Source organism: Canis lupus, chromosome 34, assembly GCF_003254725.2.
Source record: "Canis lupus dingo isolate Sandy chromosome 34, ASM325472v2, whole genome shotgun sequence".
Taxonomy (NCBI): domain Eukaryota; kingdom Metazoa; phylum Chordata; class Mammalia; order Carnivora; family Canidae; genus Canis; species Canis lupus.
The window spans coordinates 35,655,180-35,674,707 of NC_064276.1; the positions used below are offsets into that span (position 1 = coordinate 35,655,180).

The 19,528-nt window shown below is 40.0% G+C and overlaps 1 protein-coding gene across 8 annotated transcripts in view; it reads right to left on the reverse strand.

Annotated features, from left to right (window-relative positions):
* Positions 1-19,528, reverse strand: part of TNIK (TRAF2 and NCK interacting kinase) — a 376,625-nt gene that overhangs the window by 135,700 nt on the left and 221,397 nt on the right. For 7 of the 8 annotated variants that reach the window (XM_025425582.3, XM_025425579.3, XM_025425581.3 and 4 more), the window contains exons 3-4: positions 17,815-17,871; positions 4,217-4,342 (exon numbers count right to left, since the gene is read on the reverse strand). In XM_025425582.3, the coding sequence (XP_025281367.1) occupies positions 4,217-4,342; positions 17,815-17,871 (183 nt within the window). Of the gene's footprint in view, positions 1-4,216; positions 4,343-6,428; positions 6,550-17,814; positions 17,872-19,528 lie in introns of those variants that run through there. The other variant, XM_025425584.3, reaches the window with a different exon arrangement.

Consider the following 19,528-nt stretch of genomic DNA (forward strand, 5'->3'; position numbering starts at 1 on the left):
AGAAAACCGACAATCCAATCTGGCCCATCTCACAAAAGAAATGATATTAATAGTTGGGTGTGACTCAACTAGTACTATGGGGGTGATTCCTGAAGGTGCTGGTTCCAATGCTACAGTAATGCCTTCTTTTAATTGGGAACAATGGCCCTGACCAAACAAAACACCTCTCTCCAGAGAGTACTAAAATAGCTATCATTCTCCACTTATTATCTGTTGAAGTTTATGGCAATATGGGGTCATTGCTAAAAACCTAGATTCTTTGGGCGTCTGGGTGGCGTCAGTTGGTTAAGCACCTGCCTTCGGCTCAGGTCATGATCCCAGGGTCCTGGGATTGAGTCCCACATCGGGCTCCCTGCTCCAAGAGGAGCCTGCTTCTCCCTCTCCGTCTGCCTGTCACTCCTCCTGCTTGTGGTCTCTCTCTCTGTCAAATAAATAAATAAAATCTTTTTTTTTTTTTTAAAGCTAGATTCTTGATTATACAGAAGTGCTTTAGGAACACAGACATATTCCAACTTGTGTCATCTCATCATTTCTGCTGAACCTAGAGGCCACAGGAAAAATGAGCTCTCAAAGTACCTACAGCAATCTGCTTCGTACCAACATTAGCAATCAAGTTTATAGGAATGATAATCACTTCTCTACAGACCAACTATTTTGTCAGCATCATAAGCGTGGCACCCTCCTAGCACCGAGGACATTGAGGTGCAAACAACACAATCTTTGTCCTCACACAGCTGATGGTCTATGAGGAACAGACACAGCCCAATGAGAAGCAATTTAAAAAAGAAGGAACAGAAGTGGCTCTGATGTGTTCAACTTCAGAGAAAGCTTAGAAGAAATAAAAAAAGAGCAGACGTAAAAAAGGTTTCAAAAATTAAATTACTGAAATAACTACCCAGATAGGAAATGTAAGCTACACGTAGGTAGGGGCTTCCATCAATTTTGTGATTTTCTTTTTTTTTTTTTAATTTTTATTTATTTATGATAGTCACACAGAGAGAGAGAGAGGCAGAGACATAGGCAGAGGGAGAAGCAGGCTCCATGCACCGGGAGCCCGATGTGGGACTCGATCCTGGGTCTCCAGGATCACGCCCTGGGCCAAAGGCAGGCGCCAAACCGCTGCGCCACCCAGGGATCCCAATTTTGTGATTTTCAACACCATTGGTATATATTATTCTAGACATCTCCACCATTTATAGATATAGATGGATAGATACATATATTTTTTCTTTTTCTTCCTTTCTTTGACAAAAATGAAAATGCATTTTATCTAATTGTAGCTTTTTTATAAAAGGCTTAAAAAACCCCATTATAATAATGTTTATCCATTGTAAATATAAATCTACATCATTTTAACTGGTGGATATGTCCTTTCATAGTGTCCTTTAATGGATTTACTTAAGTAATTCCCTCCTGGTTAACTTCTACACACATCTTTATGTAGTTACCCAAATATTTATTTAGGATACATTCCTGTATATCTGTGTGTGTTGGAGGGTGGGGTGGGGAAGAGAGGGAGCATGTTTATCCGTCTGTATTCCAATCGCCCTTGAGATAGAATACAAACCTCCAACCTCCATTTCTATAAGCAGGGGGCCTGACTGTCCATTCTGGGTATATTATTAAAAAACAAAAAATCTTTGCCAATCTACAAGTTAAGGAATGGTATCTAATTCTTGTTTTCTTTTATATTTATATAAATATTTTATATTTATGTTGGCATGATTATATTTTAAGAACATCTTTACAGGTAATTGATATTTCTTACTTTGTTAATTGCTGCCTTGTTCTTTTAAGTCTTTTTTTTTTTTTTTTTTTTTTATGATAGTCACACAGAGAGAGAGAGAGAAAGGCAGAGACACAGGCAGAGGGAGAAGCAGCAGGCTCCATGCACCGGGAGCCTGACGTAGGATTCGATCCCGGGTCTCCAGGATCGCGCCCTGGGCCAAAGGCAGGCGCCAAACCGCTGCGCCACCCAGGGATCCCTGCTGCCTTGTTCTTAACTCCATATTTCTCTTAATTTCATATTTTACTACTGATTTATAAAAATTCTCTAAAGGCTACTAAATTCTTTCTCATCATGTATGGATTGATATTTTTCCTAAATCAGTTATTTGCATTTTTACTTTAGTTATTATGTTTTTTTGTAATGGGAAACTTTAAAAAATGTATATAGGCAAGTCCATCAAACTCCTGTTTTGTGGATCTGCCCTTGAATATATGCCCTTGTATATCTTTCTTTAGCATTATATAGTTACAGCTATTTTCTCCTACTACTTTTACATTTTTAATTTTCACATTTATATCTACCATACATTTAAGAGGCCATGATTAAAATCTCACTATAACTGTCAAAAATCACATAAAATATATAAAATCAATGTGATCATACAAAGAGGGTTTATTTATACAAAAGTGCTTTTTAAAATTTTTATTTAAAGATGAGACTTACAGGGAAAAAAATATCCAGCAGCTCTTTTCACTTCCAAAGATCATAGCATTCAATTATCAAATGATATGAAAATCTTGCTATTTTTCTGAGCTAGCATTATTTTTTCACTTGTGGTCACCAACTCTGTTCACTGTGGATGTTTTGTGTCTTCTCAGCTGGACTACAGATGTCTTTTGCATTAAGACAGTAGACTGAGATTCTCTGATCCATTATCCATGAAATAGTAGTCATAGGAGCCACAGAATTTAGTATCTAATCTGGCATATAGTAAGCTCTAATTAAATAAATTTTGTGTGTCAGACACATTTTAAGAGCTCTAGAAAAATGAATAAGATGATGAGTGATTAAAAGAGTATTTTTAGACTAATTAATCCAATAGCAACATATGAGATGAACAGAGATTCAAGAAAGAGAGACAGATCAAATAGAGGTCTACTGCAAAACCTAGGCTTCCAATGAATGGGCCTGCACTAGTGGGGTGGGTGTAAAGTTAGCAAATGAAGATTAAAGCAAGAGAGTATTATACATCAGCCTGAGGGACTAAGAATAAATAAAAGTTCCATGGACAGAAATCAGGAAGGTGAGAAGAGAAGCAATCAGAGCAGAGCAGGGACAGGAGTAGTGGTTTTAGTATCAGGCGTACTGAACTTACTTTCAGTGGGACAGATTGTCAAAGATACAGGACTGGAGCACATGGCTAACTGGAAAGGCAAGCAATCTATTTGAGTACTTATACAGTATCGGAGATTGTCTTAGGCATTTCACTAACGGAATTGGAATTTAAATTTCAGTTATTGGGACACCTGGGTGGCTCAGCAGTTGAGCAACTGCCTTCGGCTCAGGGAGTGATCCTGGAGTCCCGGGATTGAGTCCTGCATTGGGCGCCTGCTGAGGAGCCTGCCTCTCCCTCTGCCTGTGTCTCTGCCTCTCTCTCTGTGTCTCTCATGAATAAATAAAATCTTTTAATTAATTAATCAATTTAATTTCATTCATCCACACATTTAGTGATAGACAAGGCAAAAGACTCCAAGAGCTTGGTTAGATCATTGCTTTGCCATTTCCAGCTACAAAGACCTTAGGGCAGTCTACTTACCATCTTTGTAAGCCTAAGTTTTGTCATCTAAGAAATGAAGAAATGATAACGTCTACCTTAGAGAGCTGGAATAAGTGATATAATACATAGAAAGCAAATAGCATGATGCCTAAAGTATCATAAAAACTCAGTAAACAGAGTCACTAGTGGAAAAACCAGAAAACTTAAAACTTGCTGTAGGGATAGAAGGGATGGAAGATAGAAGATAAAGATACTTAAAAGATGGAAGTGCGCCTAGGTGTCTCAGTCTGTTAGACGTCTGTCTCTTGGTTTCGGCTCGGGTTGTGATCTCAGGGTCATGAGATTGAGCCCTGTGTCAGGCTCCATGCTCAGCGAGGAGTCTGCCTGAGATCTGCACTCTCCTTCTCCCGGTGCCCCTCCCCTAACTTGCAGAATCTTTCTCTCTCTCTCTCTCTCTCTCTCTCTCTCTCTCTCTCGCAGTAGATAAATAAAAAAATAAAAAATGTATTTTTTTTTTCAAAAAAGATACTTAAATGATGGAGAGGTGTTTAGGGAAATGAGAAAGAACCCTGAAAACACACTGTTATGGAAATCATGGGACTGAGAGTTTCGAAGAAAGAATTCATTACTCCAACATGAAGATAGAGAAATGAACTATTTGGCCCTGGTTGTTCTTCATGTAAGAGGCAAATGTGGATAGCACTACATACCCAAAGTTGGTCATCCATGCCTGGTGGGTTCTTTTTGATAAAAGCACCATAGTATGTAGCAATATTTCGGTGATGAGAATATTTCTTCAACATGTTAATTTCTTGTTTGATTTCTTCCTCTTCATCCTGTATTAGAATAAAAATATTGTCATGAAAATCCATTGTCTTTAGTAGGATTCTGTTTTTCATCACCATCGATATCAACTATGTAATAAATTCTTAAGTTTTTTCTTCTGTGGTGATAAACAAGCAAAATTATTATATAACTTGACTTTCTCCCTTGACCACAAAGAAAAAAATTACAAGACAACAAATCGGCAATCCAAGAGGGTCTTCTGTTTGTACAGCAAACAGGCATAGCATGTAACCTGCTAGAAAAAAAAAAATCTCACCCTTTGACCTGGAAAAAGATCAAGGTATATAGACTTTGAGATAAAATTCACTCCTGGCTTCTGGGAACTGTGTCCACGGAGTACCTAACACTGATCATATCTGGTATAGGAAAGATTAGGGGAAGAAAAAAAATACAGACTCAGAGATTTAAAATTTGTTAGGTTCATTTTCTTTGAAGCCTACTTTTATTGAAGTAACTGACTGAAGATGATGAAAGTCAGATGGGAAAGGGAGTGAGGGTAGTTTCCTAGATCTGAGGAAGTTCACAAAACAGGAGTACTCATCTCACCTTCAGGAAACTAAACATAAAAAGAAAGGGGGGAATGTGGTAGTGCCATGGATGTGAAAAGAAGTAACTCTCCTACAGACTAAGTTTCCTGATATTCCAGTGTCATTCATCCTGAATTTCAATTTGGAGTCCTCCACTTGGGCTCCTTTTGGGGGCCTTGACATTATCAGGCAAGTGTGCATGTGCTATCCCTAATTTTATTTTAATATGTACACATTAGTTGGACTGTAAACTAGCACTTTACTTCCGAGATTGGTGGGAAAAATCCATCCCAGGAGTGTTGTTTTAGATGCAGCAGTAGTAACAATGATGTATAATAATAATAATGTAGTTTGTTTCATCATCTTTACCTAAAAGGCTGCCCATGCTGTGTCCCTATCTCTCCCCTTACACCATAAGCTGCTCAGCCTCACTTCAGTCTCTACATTGTCGGGCCCTTCTGCAGTCTTCCATGTGATGACTTCTTTCCCCTTCCTCTTCTTCACATGATTTATACTCATTATTCTTATTAAGTTTAAATGATCCCCCTCAAGATGTCTCCCCTAATTCTTTCAGGCCATGTCAGGTCCCTACCTCCCCCCATCTCTCTATCTTATCCACCCCCTACACTTAGCATATGCACCATATTTGTTGGTACTGGTATGGAGATGTGTCATAATTTGCTCATTTACTTGACTCTTGTCTGTGGATTATAAGCCCTCCTCGGCCTTCAGGTCTCTGTTCCAGAGTCCCTTCCCCACCAAAGCCCTCTGATCTACCTGACTTGGCTTGAGGCTTGTGGATCATCCCATGGGTCTTCCTTTGAAGCACCTACCACAATTGTAATCCACATTTATCCACCTGACCATTTGATTAAACTCTCCCTTCCCAATGAGTCCATAACAACTGTAAACACAGGAATGGTGCCCGCTTTTGCTCTGTAACATGCCCGGCATCAGACAAAGTGCCTTTGAAGAAGTGTGAATAAAAGAATGAACACCTGCAAAGGGCGAGCTGCCTAGAGCGGCATTAGCAGGTGCTTGAAAGGAAATGGGAAGAATGAGATGAGAAGAATGGTGAAATGCTGACATTTCCTGACCACGCAAAAATAAGTTTGAGCGAAAAACAACGGAGATCTGACAACCCAGGAGAACAAAACATGTTACATGTCACGTGGCTTAACAAAATCCAAGACTAGGTGATCTCAAAATAGAATGTACGATTGGGGCGCTGAGCTAAGGAGAAGCATGTGGCCATCATGGTGAGGAGGGGGGTCCGGGAGGGAGGGGCTGGGATGGCATACTGCTGACCACCCATTCTTCCCTGCAGCTATCAGAAACTAGCTAAGCCTTTGTCGCTGGCCTGGGGAGAGACTGACCTTCACAGACCTTCCACTTGTTCAAGGGTCCCTGCAGCTCACCTCAAATGTCTTACTATGGTGCATATGAGGCTATTTTAAACCTACCATGTGGAGCCAAATAATTGTTGATGAATGCAGGATGTGAGTGGATGTACTTTAGGGAAACCCAGACAGAAGGGGAGAAAACAAACCTGAGGGTTTCTGTGGGCAGCCTGGGATCATCGACGGCTGCTTCCATTAAGGAGCAACTTCGTGAGGCAAGAAATCACCCATCCCTTTCCCACGGCAGCTGGCCAGTGTCACCTTCCGGCATTGTTAGTGACAAGTTGGTTCTAGAATACTGCTGCCGGCCTCCTAGGTTCTCAACAGCATGGAGGGTGATGTAGGAGAATCCAAGGGGGGAAAAGTGTCTTTAAAAAGCTTACAGTACTTTTAAGAAAATGAGACTTTATGAAACAGTTAAATAAGAGTGCAATTCAATATATAATTAAATCCAAAATAGTGTTGGAGATCGGAATGAAGGCATCATGCTCTCCATCACTTTGCAAAGGTAAACTGAGGCAATCGGAAAATGAAGAAAGCACATGCACTGAGTCAGAAAAATGAGGGTGGGCATGTTCACTTTGGGCTCCACGGTCCTAGGAAAGTAACCTATCTTCTACAACCTCAGTTTTCTCCTCTGTAATTAGATCCAGATTTTATAATAGTATTTTATTATATGCCCCGGTCTTTTGGGATATTTGAATGAAGTATATTAAAGTTTAAAGAGTGATACAAACCAAACATTATTATGGATCTTGTCAACCAATAAATAAATAAATATCAAGGATGGAAGAGCAGGAATGAAAGTATCTTGAATTTTTCTTTAAACTGTATAGTTTCCAAATACAATTACGAAACCACTGTAGGTCTGGTTCTGTAGCTCTAGCGTAGAGCCTCGATCTAGATCTCATATGACCTTGTGTGTGGGCAAGCATTTTATTGGGCTACTGTTTGTCACAATTTCTAGTCTAGGGCAGTGGTAGCAGCGAGTGAGTCAGTGGCACTGAAAGGGACACACTTACTAGTAACTACGAGCACTTATTTAACATTGGGCAAGCAGTTCACCCTCTCACAACACAGCTATTGAAAAATATGAGTTATAACGTTTTCAAAAAGACAGAGACAACAAAAGAGGCCAAAATTAGATTACAAAGTTATAAAAGAAAGGTGTCTTTTGCTTTGTAAATGTGTAATTCTTATGTCTTAAGAATAAGGTGAAAAGATCAAGCCCACCGGGAAACTAATGACCCCTGGGTCATACTGGAAAACAAAGGCATGGTATCAAATAGTCACAAATTTTAAAAGGGACTAGTTTTAATAAGACAAGTCCATTCCCCTAGAAAGAAGTTATTACTTCAGTCATGAGACTTCAACATCTAGTCCAAGCTGATACATTACGTACCCTTAGACATTGCATATAGACTCTCTGAATATCAGTTACGTGAATGAAAATAAGAACATCTATTTAAACCACCTCTCAGGCTTAGAAATTATTAAGTGCTTAAGCATAACTTTATTATCAAAATAAAGAAGACTGTTATTTTCTCAAGATCACGGGAATCTATTTATTGCTTAGTATTTGTGATATACTTGGTGGTGGGGGGGGTGGGATGTGTGGAAAGGTCATGATTTTGCAGGCCTCCTTCATGAAGAGATGGGAGCCCATTTCCTCTTCTTGTGTCTGGGCTTGGCCATGTGACTCGCTCTAGCCAATGGGACATTAGCAAATGTGATGGAGCAGAGGCTGGAAAATTCCTTGTGCACTAGGGCTAGCTCTCTCCTACTGTTTGCAGACAAACCTTCCGTGTGAGAAGCCACGCCTGACCTCCTGGAGGATGGCAAATCACGAAAGAGAAAGTGATTTTCAAATGCAAAGAAATGGAGGCTTCCATTTAAGCACTGAGCCATGACTATCTCTGATGATGGTATCATATAATGATATGACATCGTGGTCATAAAATAGAGCCAAAGTTCACCTCCTGCCATGTTTGCTATGTACCAGAAACCGTGTGTTACCTTATTAAATATGCAAAACAGCTCTATGAAGTAGATGATTTAATAGTTCCATACAAATGACGAAAATGAATTTCAGAGAGGTTGAGTAACCCCCACATTCATTCATGTGAGATTCAAGGTGAGATTCACCTGACTCCAAAGTCAGTGCTCTCAATCCTATACCAAAAACTCCTAGACAGAAGAGCAGTTAACCCACGGTGATAAAACTAAAGCTGCTAATCATGAAAGACGTGTTTGGGAGCATTTTAAGCCAGGGATGATGAGAAAACTGCCTTTGGTCTTCCAATTAAAGAAGCTCATTAGCACACAATAGTATTTGCTTATAAATGATATCGGGGGATAAAGGAGGGATTTTAAGTTGCATATTGAATACACAGGGAATATACTTTAAGCATCTATAATATGCTAGGATTGAAAAATGGGATTAATAAGATACTTAATATTAGTGTGCTCTACTGATGAGTTTTTTTTTTTTTTAAGGTTTTATTTATTTCTTCATGAGAGACACAGAGAGAGAGAGAGAGAGAGAGGCAGGGACACAAGCAGAGGGAGAAGCAGGCTCCCTGCAGGAAGCCTGATGTGGGACTCGATCCCGGGTCTCCAGGATCACGCCCTGGGCTGAAGGCAGGCGCCAAACCGCTGAGCCACCCAGCGACCCCCTATTGTGTGCTCTATAACAAAGAGCTTGCCCAACATTTAGCTCTCAATCCATGGAACAAGAATTAAACTGTGTAACTCTTATAATAATCAAACTGACTGGTGCATTTGAACTCAAAAGAAAAGTCTGAGACGTATCCATCCAAGTCACTTCACCCGAGGTGTGTGGACACTGGTTTAAACCACTTCTGCTCCCACCTTCCATAGCACTTGTTGGCCTTAGGCTGGAGTTGGCACCAACTTTCCTATCGTTCTCAGCTTCACTGTTGACAGAATCTGACACAAAGTTGAAGATAATTGATTGTTAAAGAATCACGACACTAGACTTTGAAGGGATTGTTGACTTTTTCTGGGATGTAGTTTTTAAATGTTTTAAAATAATCTGTAAGAGTGAAATCCCTTCCTCTAGTAGAAAGTTTAGTCAGGATGGCAACAAATTGGATCAACAAAAACTAGAATTTTAAAATAGGTAAAATTGCATTTTTATGAGTTTAACTATTCATATCTAGTTATTAAATTAATCAATGACAACAAAAAAGCTGTTTTAGTGAATACAAAATTAGAATTTCTGAAAGAAATACAAAGTCATGGGTAGCCCTGGTGGCTCAGTGGTTTAGAGCCACCTTCGGCCCAGGACCTGATCCTGGAGACCCGGGATCGAGTCCCACATCGGGCTCCCTGCATGGAGCCTGCTTCTCCCTCTGCCTGTGTCTCTGCCTTTCTCACTCTCTCTCTCTCTCTGTGTCTCTCATGAATAAATAAATACAATCTTTTTAAAAAAAAAAAAAAAGAAATACAAAGTCACATCAGCTTCAATATCTCATTCATTTTCAGTCTTGTCTTACACCCAAAATAGAGATAAGCTATATTCCTAAGATAAGTAATTGCAAATTTCTCTTTTTAAAGGGAAGGGTTTGACACCTGCACCCCGATGTTTCTAGCAGCAATGTCCACAATAGCCCAACTGTGGAAGGAGCCTCAGTGTCCATCGAAAGATGAGTGGATAAAGAAGCTGTGGTCTATGTATACAGTGGAATATTACTCAGCTATTAGAAACGACAAATACCCACCATTTGCTTCAACGTGGATGGAACTGGAGGGTATTATGCTGAGTGAAGTAAGTCAATCGGAGAAGGACAAACATTATATGGTCTCATTCATTTGGGGAATATAAATAATAGTGAAAGGGAATATAAGGGAAGGGAGAAGAAAAAGACTCCTAACTCGGGGAAACGAACTAGGGGTGGTGGAAGGGGAGGAGGGCGGGGGGTGGGGGTGAATGTGTGACGGGCACTGAGGGGGGCACTTGACGGGATGAGCACTGGGTGTTATTCTGTATGTTGGTAAATTGAACACCAATAAAAAATTAATTTATTTAAAAAAATAAATAAAGGGAAGGGTTTGAAGTTTCAGTAGAAATTCTTCTTACTGAATGAAATTCTGCACACGGATAGAGGAATCCAGGAGTATAATTTAAGAGGTTGCCATATTCCAGTGTGTTTATTGGTGTAATAATATACAGCTTGAGGTTTGTTTTTTTAATCACATCTTATTAAATATGAAAATGTATTAAAAATTAAATGATAATTAAGCATGTATGGATCTCCTAAAATTATCTCAAGGTGGGGTTATGCACCTATAAACTATACTTTTACAGACCCCGAAAGGTTCAATGAGTTGCCTGAGCCTTGAGGGAACTAGGACTTTGCCACGACTTTCTGCAGGCGGTACCTGGATCTGTTGCATTTTAATCTTAGGCTAAAGAATTCATTCTGCGGATATTTAACTGTTTACTGTATCCCAGGTGCAATGCTAAATGCTAATAATATCATAATACAACCATGGGCATCACAGATTCAAGCTCTGCACCAATGACACTTACTATAGGCTGTGGGCACACAGATGGGAATCAAAGAATGACAAAGATGCACGAAGAATGACAAACAGGAGAGGTATGGGCAGCTCACCTAACTGGAGGCATTGGGGGACACAGCACCAAGAATTTCAAGTTTGAGCTGAATTCTGAAGGCCTTGTGGGGGTTACCCATTTAGGAAGAAAGGAAAAGGCTGATGTGAGACTAAGAAGGCAACTGTTTTTCCAGCAGAAAAATCGTGATTGCCAAGGCCCTGCAGCTGCAGGTTGCATCCTCTAGGGACTCTTGGTACCACGGAGAGATAAAGGAAAAATGTCATGCCCTAGTGTCAAAACTAGGATATACTCAGATGACCGTGCCAATCTGCAGGGCTCTTCTTTACCGTGAGGCTGGCCTGTTCTCTCCTGCTGGGAAATGCTGTCCCTTAGAGAAACCGCTAACGCAGCCCGATGTGCATTTTTCTCACAACGAAACCTCCACTGATGATGACTCTCAAGAAAACCATGAATTTTAAAAATAATAATAAACTACTCATGCTCAAATAATCCAGAAGTAAATGAGTTTCACCCCCTGGTAGTGTGGTCACTAACTTGCCTAAAGTCTGCCATAAATGAAGTGGCTCATATTGCTCTTAAGCAATCTCTCGGACACGTTGTGCATACACATACAACAAGCCTACCCATCCAGGCCATACACCCAGCGTGTGCGCACATGTGCAGAGGCCTAGACACACATAAGCCACCAAGAGGGGTACACTCTGTAGGCAAGATGGGGGGAGACGTGTAAGTGTGCATGTATAGTGGGCAGCTCGGCCTGTTCATTTTTAGAACTCTAGAAGCTTTCCAATATCTATCATCCCCTACAGAACGGAAGCACTAAACACAGGCTCCAAAGGCAGATGGTATTATGCAGGCAAAAATAATATTTGTTTATCTTTTCTTTTTGAAAGTTCTCATCATATGCCTCATTAGTCGGTCTGTCTGCTAAAGACACCTCCCTGAAGAGCCCCAAAGAGGTCTCAAGAGGTGTGTTCTGAAGGGTCTCTGTAAGCAGAGTCTGGGGTGGGGATTCCCAGGCTTTGTTGAACCCTCCTGAGGGCCAAACTCCTACAGCTGAGAATGCCCTTCCCCCAGCCCTAACAATGCAAAACCAAGATCAACTCTTCCTCAGATCTTGCGTAGCTCTCACTTTATCTGGAAACATCCTAGCCACACAGATAGGAAATCTTAAATTCTCTCTTATACTCTCTGCACACTCCTCAGAAGTTCAGAACTGTGATTCGGTCGTTCAACCATTTGTTCAGTGTGTATAAATGTGTTTTATGCATGCTGGAATGTAAGATTCCAGAAGATAGTGTGCGTCTCGGTTTTCACGGCCTTCACACTGCAACGCAGCACCCATTTATTCTTAAATGAATGAGGAAATGAACGAATGGTTGTGGTTTCAGCCTTCAGCTTCTGGAATCTAGCTGTCCGTTCTCTCTTAGAGCTTGCTCTATACTAAGTCATTTTGTATATGCTCAAGGTGAGACTAATATTGTTCAGGGGAAGACTAATAGCTCTGTAACTGAGCTGGCGAAGACAGGCCCGAGTCAAACTATTGACGTGTATTAACGAGTAACTAACCCAAGTATGGCACGTAGTTCATAGCACAGGCTGCCAGCCCCATGTTCTCATCTACTGATGATAGAACTAGGCACTCTCTAAAATCCTCTCCAATCGTACTGCCTGCCCCATTCAGGCATTCACTGTATCTTACCAGTAATAATTAAAATCATTTATTGAGGACCTGTTAAGTGGCAGGCACTATGCATTATGTCATTTTAGCCTCATCACAAGTTGGTGATGTTTGTATTTCCACCAAACAGGTAAGTAAAATAAGACTCAGCAAGGTTAAGAAAGCTGCCTGAGGTCACAGTCAGTAAGGAGGGTAGTAGGGCGTGATCTCAGCTCAACCTGAGATGCTGCGCCAGTGGTACACCCTCACCTCATTCCCATAACTGGGCTGTGAGGAGGGTGCACACACCCTGATTGGCTGACTTGGAATTCCAACTCTGCCATTTACTATCTGAGGGGCTTGGGCAAATTACTTAGGCATTTTGTGTTTTCAATTACTCATTTGTAAAATGAACAGTGTCCGCTAATGGGGATTGTTTTGAGGATTAAGTGAGCTAACATATATTTAACCAAGTACAACAGTGCCTGGCACATGATAAGTACTCAGCCTTTTTATTTTGACCATGGCTGTTGTTGTTATTACTATTATAAATAATACTATGTCCTGTGCTACCAACCACTCCACTGAATGGCCTCTCTTTGGGAGGGAGCAACAAAACATGCTTGGAGCAATATGTCCCCTGACTCTCCCAAACAACTCAGGATGAAAAGATTTTTTTTTCTTTTTGTCCAGTTTCAGTAAACATTCACTGAACCCATTAATTATGGGCAAAGCCCTCTACCAGAGGCTCCTGGGAGACCACTTCCTTACTCCTCAAAGAGAGATGGAGCCTGGTCATAAGCTTCAGTTACAGGAATTCAGTAAGCAAGACAGAAATAGGAACTCAGTCAAGCAGGGTTTAAAATGGATCCTCCTAGTAGGCAGATGTTTAGTAAATGCTTATTGAATAAATTAGTGGGAAAAAAATCACAGTGAATTAAACACCAAATGCCCTTCTGTATTAATTGGAGACTACAGCAATGTGTCAGAGGATGGACTTCAAGGATAGAGTTAAATTGCCCAGGCTGAAATAGTGACCCCACCATGTACATGTTATATTGAGGCTACTTAATAGGCCTGGTCTTCTCATCACTATAATGGTGCTGTTAATGGAAGCTGTTTTGCAGGTTGCTGAAATGATTAAGTAATCAATATACAGAAAATATTTAAAAGAGTTCTGGCTCATAATAATCACTCCACCAATGTTAGTTACCATTATTATTACTTTTGGCTGAAACATAACAAAGGCTCTTGGAGAGGCACTTTACGTAAGGACCAAATCAACTTTAAGCACATCCACTACAATGATAGTTGATGTCATGGTGTTGCAATTCTCCTGATTTTGCCAACTCAGCAACCTTTCCACCCTTTTCTCAAATACTTCTTTACGCTTTGCTTTGAGGAATCATCCTTTCCTAGCCTTTGACCCTGTAGGTCCCTGGGCCAGGTACCCAATCCAGATATGGAGGAAGGAAAAGAAGGATTGGTTCAGGGTTGGGGACATGACCCAAGCTTCACCACTGATATTCAGACCGGCACTTTGTTGGGACTAACAATGATGAAGTAATTAGAACATGAACCTGGAAGTGTTGGTGAGAAGAAAGCAGAGCCCAAAGAAAGAGAAAGATAACATTCCTAATCACATCGTGTGACTTCTAATAAACTCCATATTCAGCTTCATTTGGCTTGAGTCGGGCTTTGGTACCACAACCCAAAGTGTCCTGAGTAATAAGATCAGAACCACTCATTCTGAGTGAAGATGATTGGTGAAAGGTGAAAGCCTAGGATATTAAGTTATTATCTCCTTAATTCCTGTGTAGGCTTTAAGATACCATTGTAAAGGGACTAGTTGACACCAGGAATTTTTATCCAAATGAAAATGAGGATTATTTACAGGGTTATCAAAGAACCATAGTCTCTTCATATATGGTGTCCAGAAAGCAGTGAATATAAAAGCCTAGAAAAGTATCCTTCTGACTTTCATGAATCTGGAGTTCCTTGGGGAGCTTGTAGAAGAGGCAGGTTCAGAGGCTCCACCCTGAAATTCTACAGCAGGTCTAGAAATCTGCATTTCTAATGAATACCACTTGGGGGGCTGACAGTTCACTGAAGCTAGTAGTCCACTTTGAGAAACACTACCCAAGAGGGCCCAGTTTTGTTTAGATATTGTAGGCAAATCTAGAGTACACAAACCCAGCTGGGAAGGAATCCCTAGAAAGCTGCGAAATGAAGAAATTCTCATAATTATTTCAGGAACTAAAACAACTTCAAAGACTAAGTCTGAGTTGAAGTACTAATTCTGAAGCAAATATCGGCAAATTTGGAAGTGCCTCAGCTCTAAAACCAGAAGAGCAGAAGCATTATACCCAGTTCTTTCTGTGGCTAGTTTCTATTTAAAAAAAAAAAAAAAAAGAAAGAAAAGAAAAGAAAAGAGGAAGTGGTGTAGAATAAAAACAATAATCTAAAAATTGATTTCAAGCTTATGGTTTTATCAATTTCATTACAATAAACTATAGTAACTTTGCAGTAGATCACTGCAAACAATTAACAAAGACGACCTTTGAGAATTCATCTCAGTTTTTAACAGAGAAGCTATAATGAGCACAATTATAATAATTGGTAAGAAGCTCTCGCAGCATTCCATAATACACAAAAGACAACACGGCAAAATGAAATAGATTGTTTTCTGAGGATACCACACAAATTTCACAAAGGAAATCTTATGCTGACTGTAATGTGTAAGGAGATGATACAAAAGTCATTTGATGCTGTATCAGACACTATGAGAAATGAGAAAACTATCTCCTCATGTGATATCCATATTGATCTTTGTTAAGGGTCAGTGGTCACAAAATATCAGTAGTGTGTGTAAACCAGGGAAACTACCCAGCCCTTTCAACAAGGGTTTTCTAAAAAAATTAAGTCTAAGTGCCATAAAGCGTCCACTGTATGCTTCTCCTATGAACTGACAACAAACAGCCTTAGCTCTGTACCATCCTCTGGAGAATTGAGAAAGAAAGAGTCTCTCATATTCATTTTCTGCAGAGCTTTGCTATCTTGTGGAACCCAATTTAGAAAGGCTAATTGACATTCCCTAAACTGAAAATAGAAATGTTGGGATAAATAGCTGTGTTGATGCCACAGCAAGGTGGTCTAACAGCAATAAGTGGTTCTTTAAGTAACTTAAAGTCTCAGACATAGAACCAGAAACTATGAAAATAATATTCAGGGTTCTCAAGTCATACTTTATGCATCAACATACAACATTGTGGCCTGAGATTAACGATGCCAGTGGAAATCAAGCGTAGTTCCACAGAACCACACAACAGAACTTCATGGCATGAGTGGTGTGGGCTCCACCCACAGTCATTATTAAATTGCCAAGTGTATCACATGATGTGGAGATCCTATTCAATCCAAGAAAATACGGTGTTATGACTTCAGCAGAACTGCAAAATAAATTCTGACTTATTTTGTGGTAAAAACTTTATAAAAGGTTTACGTATTTTTTATGGGTTTCCGCGTAGAGGCTAAAAGTGCCTGATCTTGATTTTTGTGTGAGATCTGCTAACTGGTGACACCATCACCCATCCTCCCTCCACACCTCACAAAACACAGATTTTTAGCGGCACATATTGGGAGAATAAAAGACTACATTTCCCAGCTTCCCTTGCAGCTAGGTTTATGAAAGCAGAAGTGAAATGGAAATGTTGCATATAAGTAGAAAGGATTTTCGTGGAAGTAGCTCTTTTCTGTGCCCTTCTCCTTCCACCCACTCACTCTCCTTTTCTTGCCACCAAAGAACGTGATCGATGGAAATTGGACAACCACCCAGAACCTGAAGTGTGGAAGCCACTCCACCACCTGGTTGCCATGCAGCCTTGGGCTGTAGGTTCCAGGCTCCTCTAACATGGAAAAGCAAGACACTTCCATCATGCTTGAGCCTTTGTCCTTTTGAATTTTCTGCTTCAAGTGGTAGAACCAAAATGTAATTCTAAATAATCTACATGCAGCTTCTTCTTCAATAAAGGCCAGGTGAATTAATAAACTAATAGGGATTAAGTATTTGAGCTGGTTTGCAACCTTTGAAATTTGAATAATGTATTTACTTCAAATGCATTATTCAAATAAAAGGACAAATAAAAGGAAGTGGTACTTTAATGCTAAGAAACATGGGGATAATTTTTTTTTTTTTTTTTGCTGGTGAAAAATTCATATAATTTAAAGACAAATTCAGATCAATAATAAATAAGGAAAGGAAATCAGTACAATACATGGTATAAATGAACATTAGTGAAATTAGGATTATGGTAGACAATGTACCATATAATATCTACTTATCAAAGGTAACAAACGGGGCCAAAAGGATGTAGACTGAGATCTGACAAGCAGATATATTGTGTGTGTGTGTTTTTTTAATTTTATTATATGTTGGCTCTTGCTATCTTTGTGTGATTCATTTGTTCTATGTCTATTTACATTGAATAAACCACTTCCGGGTTGAATGGAAGACTTAGGTCCTTTAGTTTTTATGTATAGTGTGCAGACATCTCAGAAAAATCTCCAAACAACAGAAAATTATTAATATGCTTTTGATGTCCGGTGAGTCCTTTCAAGTCTGATTTTTGCTCTGTACTCTCAAAAAGGCATTAAATATTTTAAAGAGACCTAGCAAAAAGGATTGAAAGCATTAGATTTTATTTAAAATGAAGTCTAGTCCTTAGATTGCTTTTGACCTTCCAGGCAGAAGTTATATTTCAGTGTTGCTCCAGAATAAGAATTTTTGGTTATTGGGATTTTTTTTTTTTTTTTTTGGTCAATATTTTGGAGGAGAGAAATATTCATGTGAAAAGGCCCTAATCAAATTGCAGTAGTGACCCAAACTCTTATCTACTCCAGCACTAGGTGGACCTTTGGGGAAACAGTTAAGACCCATCTCTTCTGTGTAATCTCAGTATTATTCTTTTAATACCTTCAAATCCGTGTTCTGTCTTCATAGGCAAATATCCGTGGCTGTGTTTATGTAAATTTTCAACACACGTTATTCACTCTAACTATAGAAGGCAGTGGGTAGGTATCTAATTTAATTAGAGTGATTTATCCATGGTCTTTGCAGTCAGCTGTTCAATACTCTTAACTGCTTTACATTAAGCTCAGTGGAGAAAGACCTTAGATGTTTAGGAAGATTCTATTTCTGAAAAACAATTTTTTTATCACTAATTTCTCTATCACAAATATAGAGCTACTGAGATGGAAGATAAAGATACATTACCCCTGTGACATCCATGACCTTAATGGCTGCAAGCTGGCCCGTTTTAACATGACGACCCTGTAAAGAAAAAAAATAATAAAAGATTTAGTTCTGATAAGCAATGTCCACATTCAGTTCCACCTATAGAGAACAATTACCCAGATGACTGTTACAGAATATGGATGGGGAAAACAGAAACACACACACACACACACACACACACACACACACACACAGTAATCTTAAATGCTGGGTGGCTCAGTGGCTGAGCGTCTGCCTTTGGCTCAGGTTGTGATCCCGGGGTCCTGGGATGGAGTCCCCATCAGGTTCCTACAGGGAGCCTGCTTCTCCCTCTGCCTGTGTCTCTGCCTCTCTCTGTGTCTCTGATGAATAAATAAATAAAATATTTAGAAAAAAAAATCTGAAATGCTTTAAGGATCAATTTCTATGTAGTATTTACTTCGAAAAACATCTCCATCACTTTGATTTTGGATTTATTTTCATAGTGGTAAGTTAACCAAAAAAGGCAATGTTGAATAATTTGGTTCTATCTTCTCTCCAAGGTGGTAGATAAGGGCTTCTGTGGGAGGAAGGAAGCTCCGCGTGGAGGCGACACCAGTATCTCCTCTGTCAGAAAATAGTAGGTGAAGCAACTTTAGTTTCCTGGACAGTGAAAATATCTTGTATTGTAACAGTTTCAACTGGACAGGATTCTGCTCTAACTTGAGAATGTAAATTTATCTTTGTCTTAAACGTGAACCTAAAACAAAACAGGTAGTAATCAATTCAAATTTGTGATTAAAGAGGCAGCGTTGAGCATAAGCAGCTGCTTGGCTAAAGCAAGCATCTTTGGTCTTCAGAACCACAATAGAGGGTCAACCACACAGAATCCGAAGAAAATAGTGTCTGGTGAGAGGGCAACCTCCGAACAGAAGCTTTCTCTACACTTGCTCCTTGAAAAACGTAAAATCTACATCCAATTCTCAGACAGTAGCAAAGATGGTCAATACACATTCCTTCTAAATGCATTTTATGAGTGGCTTCTAAAATACATTTCGAGGACGCCTGGGTGGCTCAGTGGTTGTGCGTCTGCCTTCGGCTCAGGTCAGGATCCCCAGGTCCTGGGAACAAATCCCACACTGGGCTCCCTGCAGGGAGCCTGCTTCTCCCTCTGCCTGTATCTCTGCCTCTCTCTGTGTGTCTCTCATGAATAAATAAATAAAATCTTAAAAAAAATACATTTCAGCAATGACTGTGACCAGGAAGTATTATACTGTCTCCAAGATCAGCTGGATTCAAATGCCGGCTCCGTGACCTTAGTCAAGTCCCCTAACATTCTAACCTTCATCTGAAAAACAGAGATAGTGGTACCTGACTCCTGGTATCTCAGTGAGGATTAAATGTCATAACATATATAGAATGTTTGACAGTGATGAGCTGTCAGCAGGTGCAATCTATGATTATTTATGACCCTGTTTTGTGATTAATGTTAAATGTTGTCTTTCCTTCTAGGCTCTGTGTTTCATGAAGGCCAGGGCCACATCTCATTGTTGTATTCCCAGGGCCTGGAATGGTGGGTAGTCACCCCACAGCTGGAGTGGCATGTTTGTGGATGAAAACAGCAGGTGATGGAGGCATGGACGCTTGTAGTTGGGAAGAGGGGATAGGTTTGGCGCTGCCTGTCCCTTTCCTTCTCATCGCTCCCAGCTTTTTACACCCATTTTATTCCGATTCT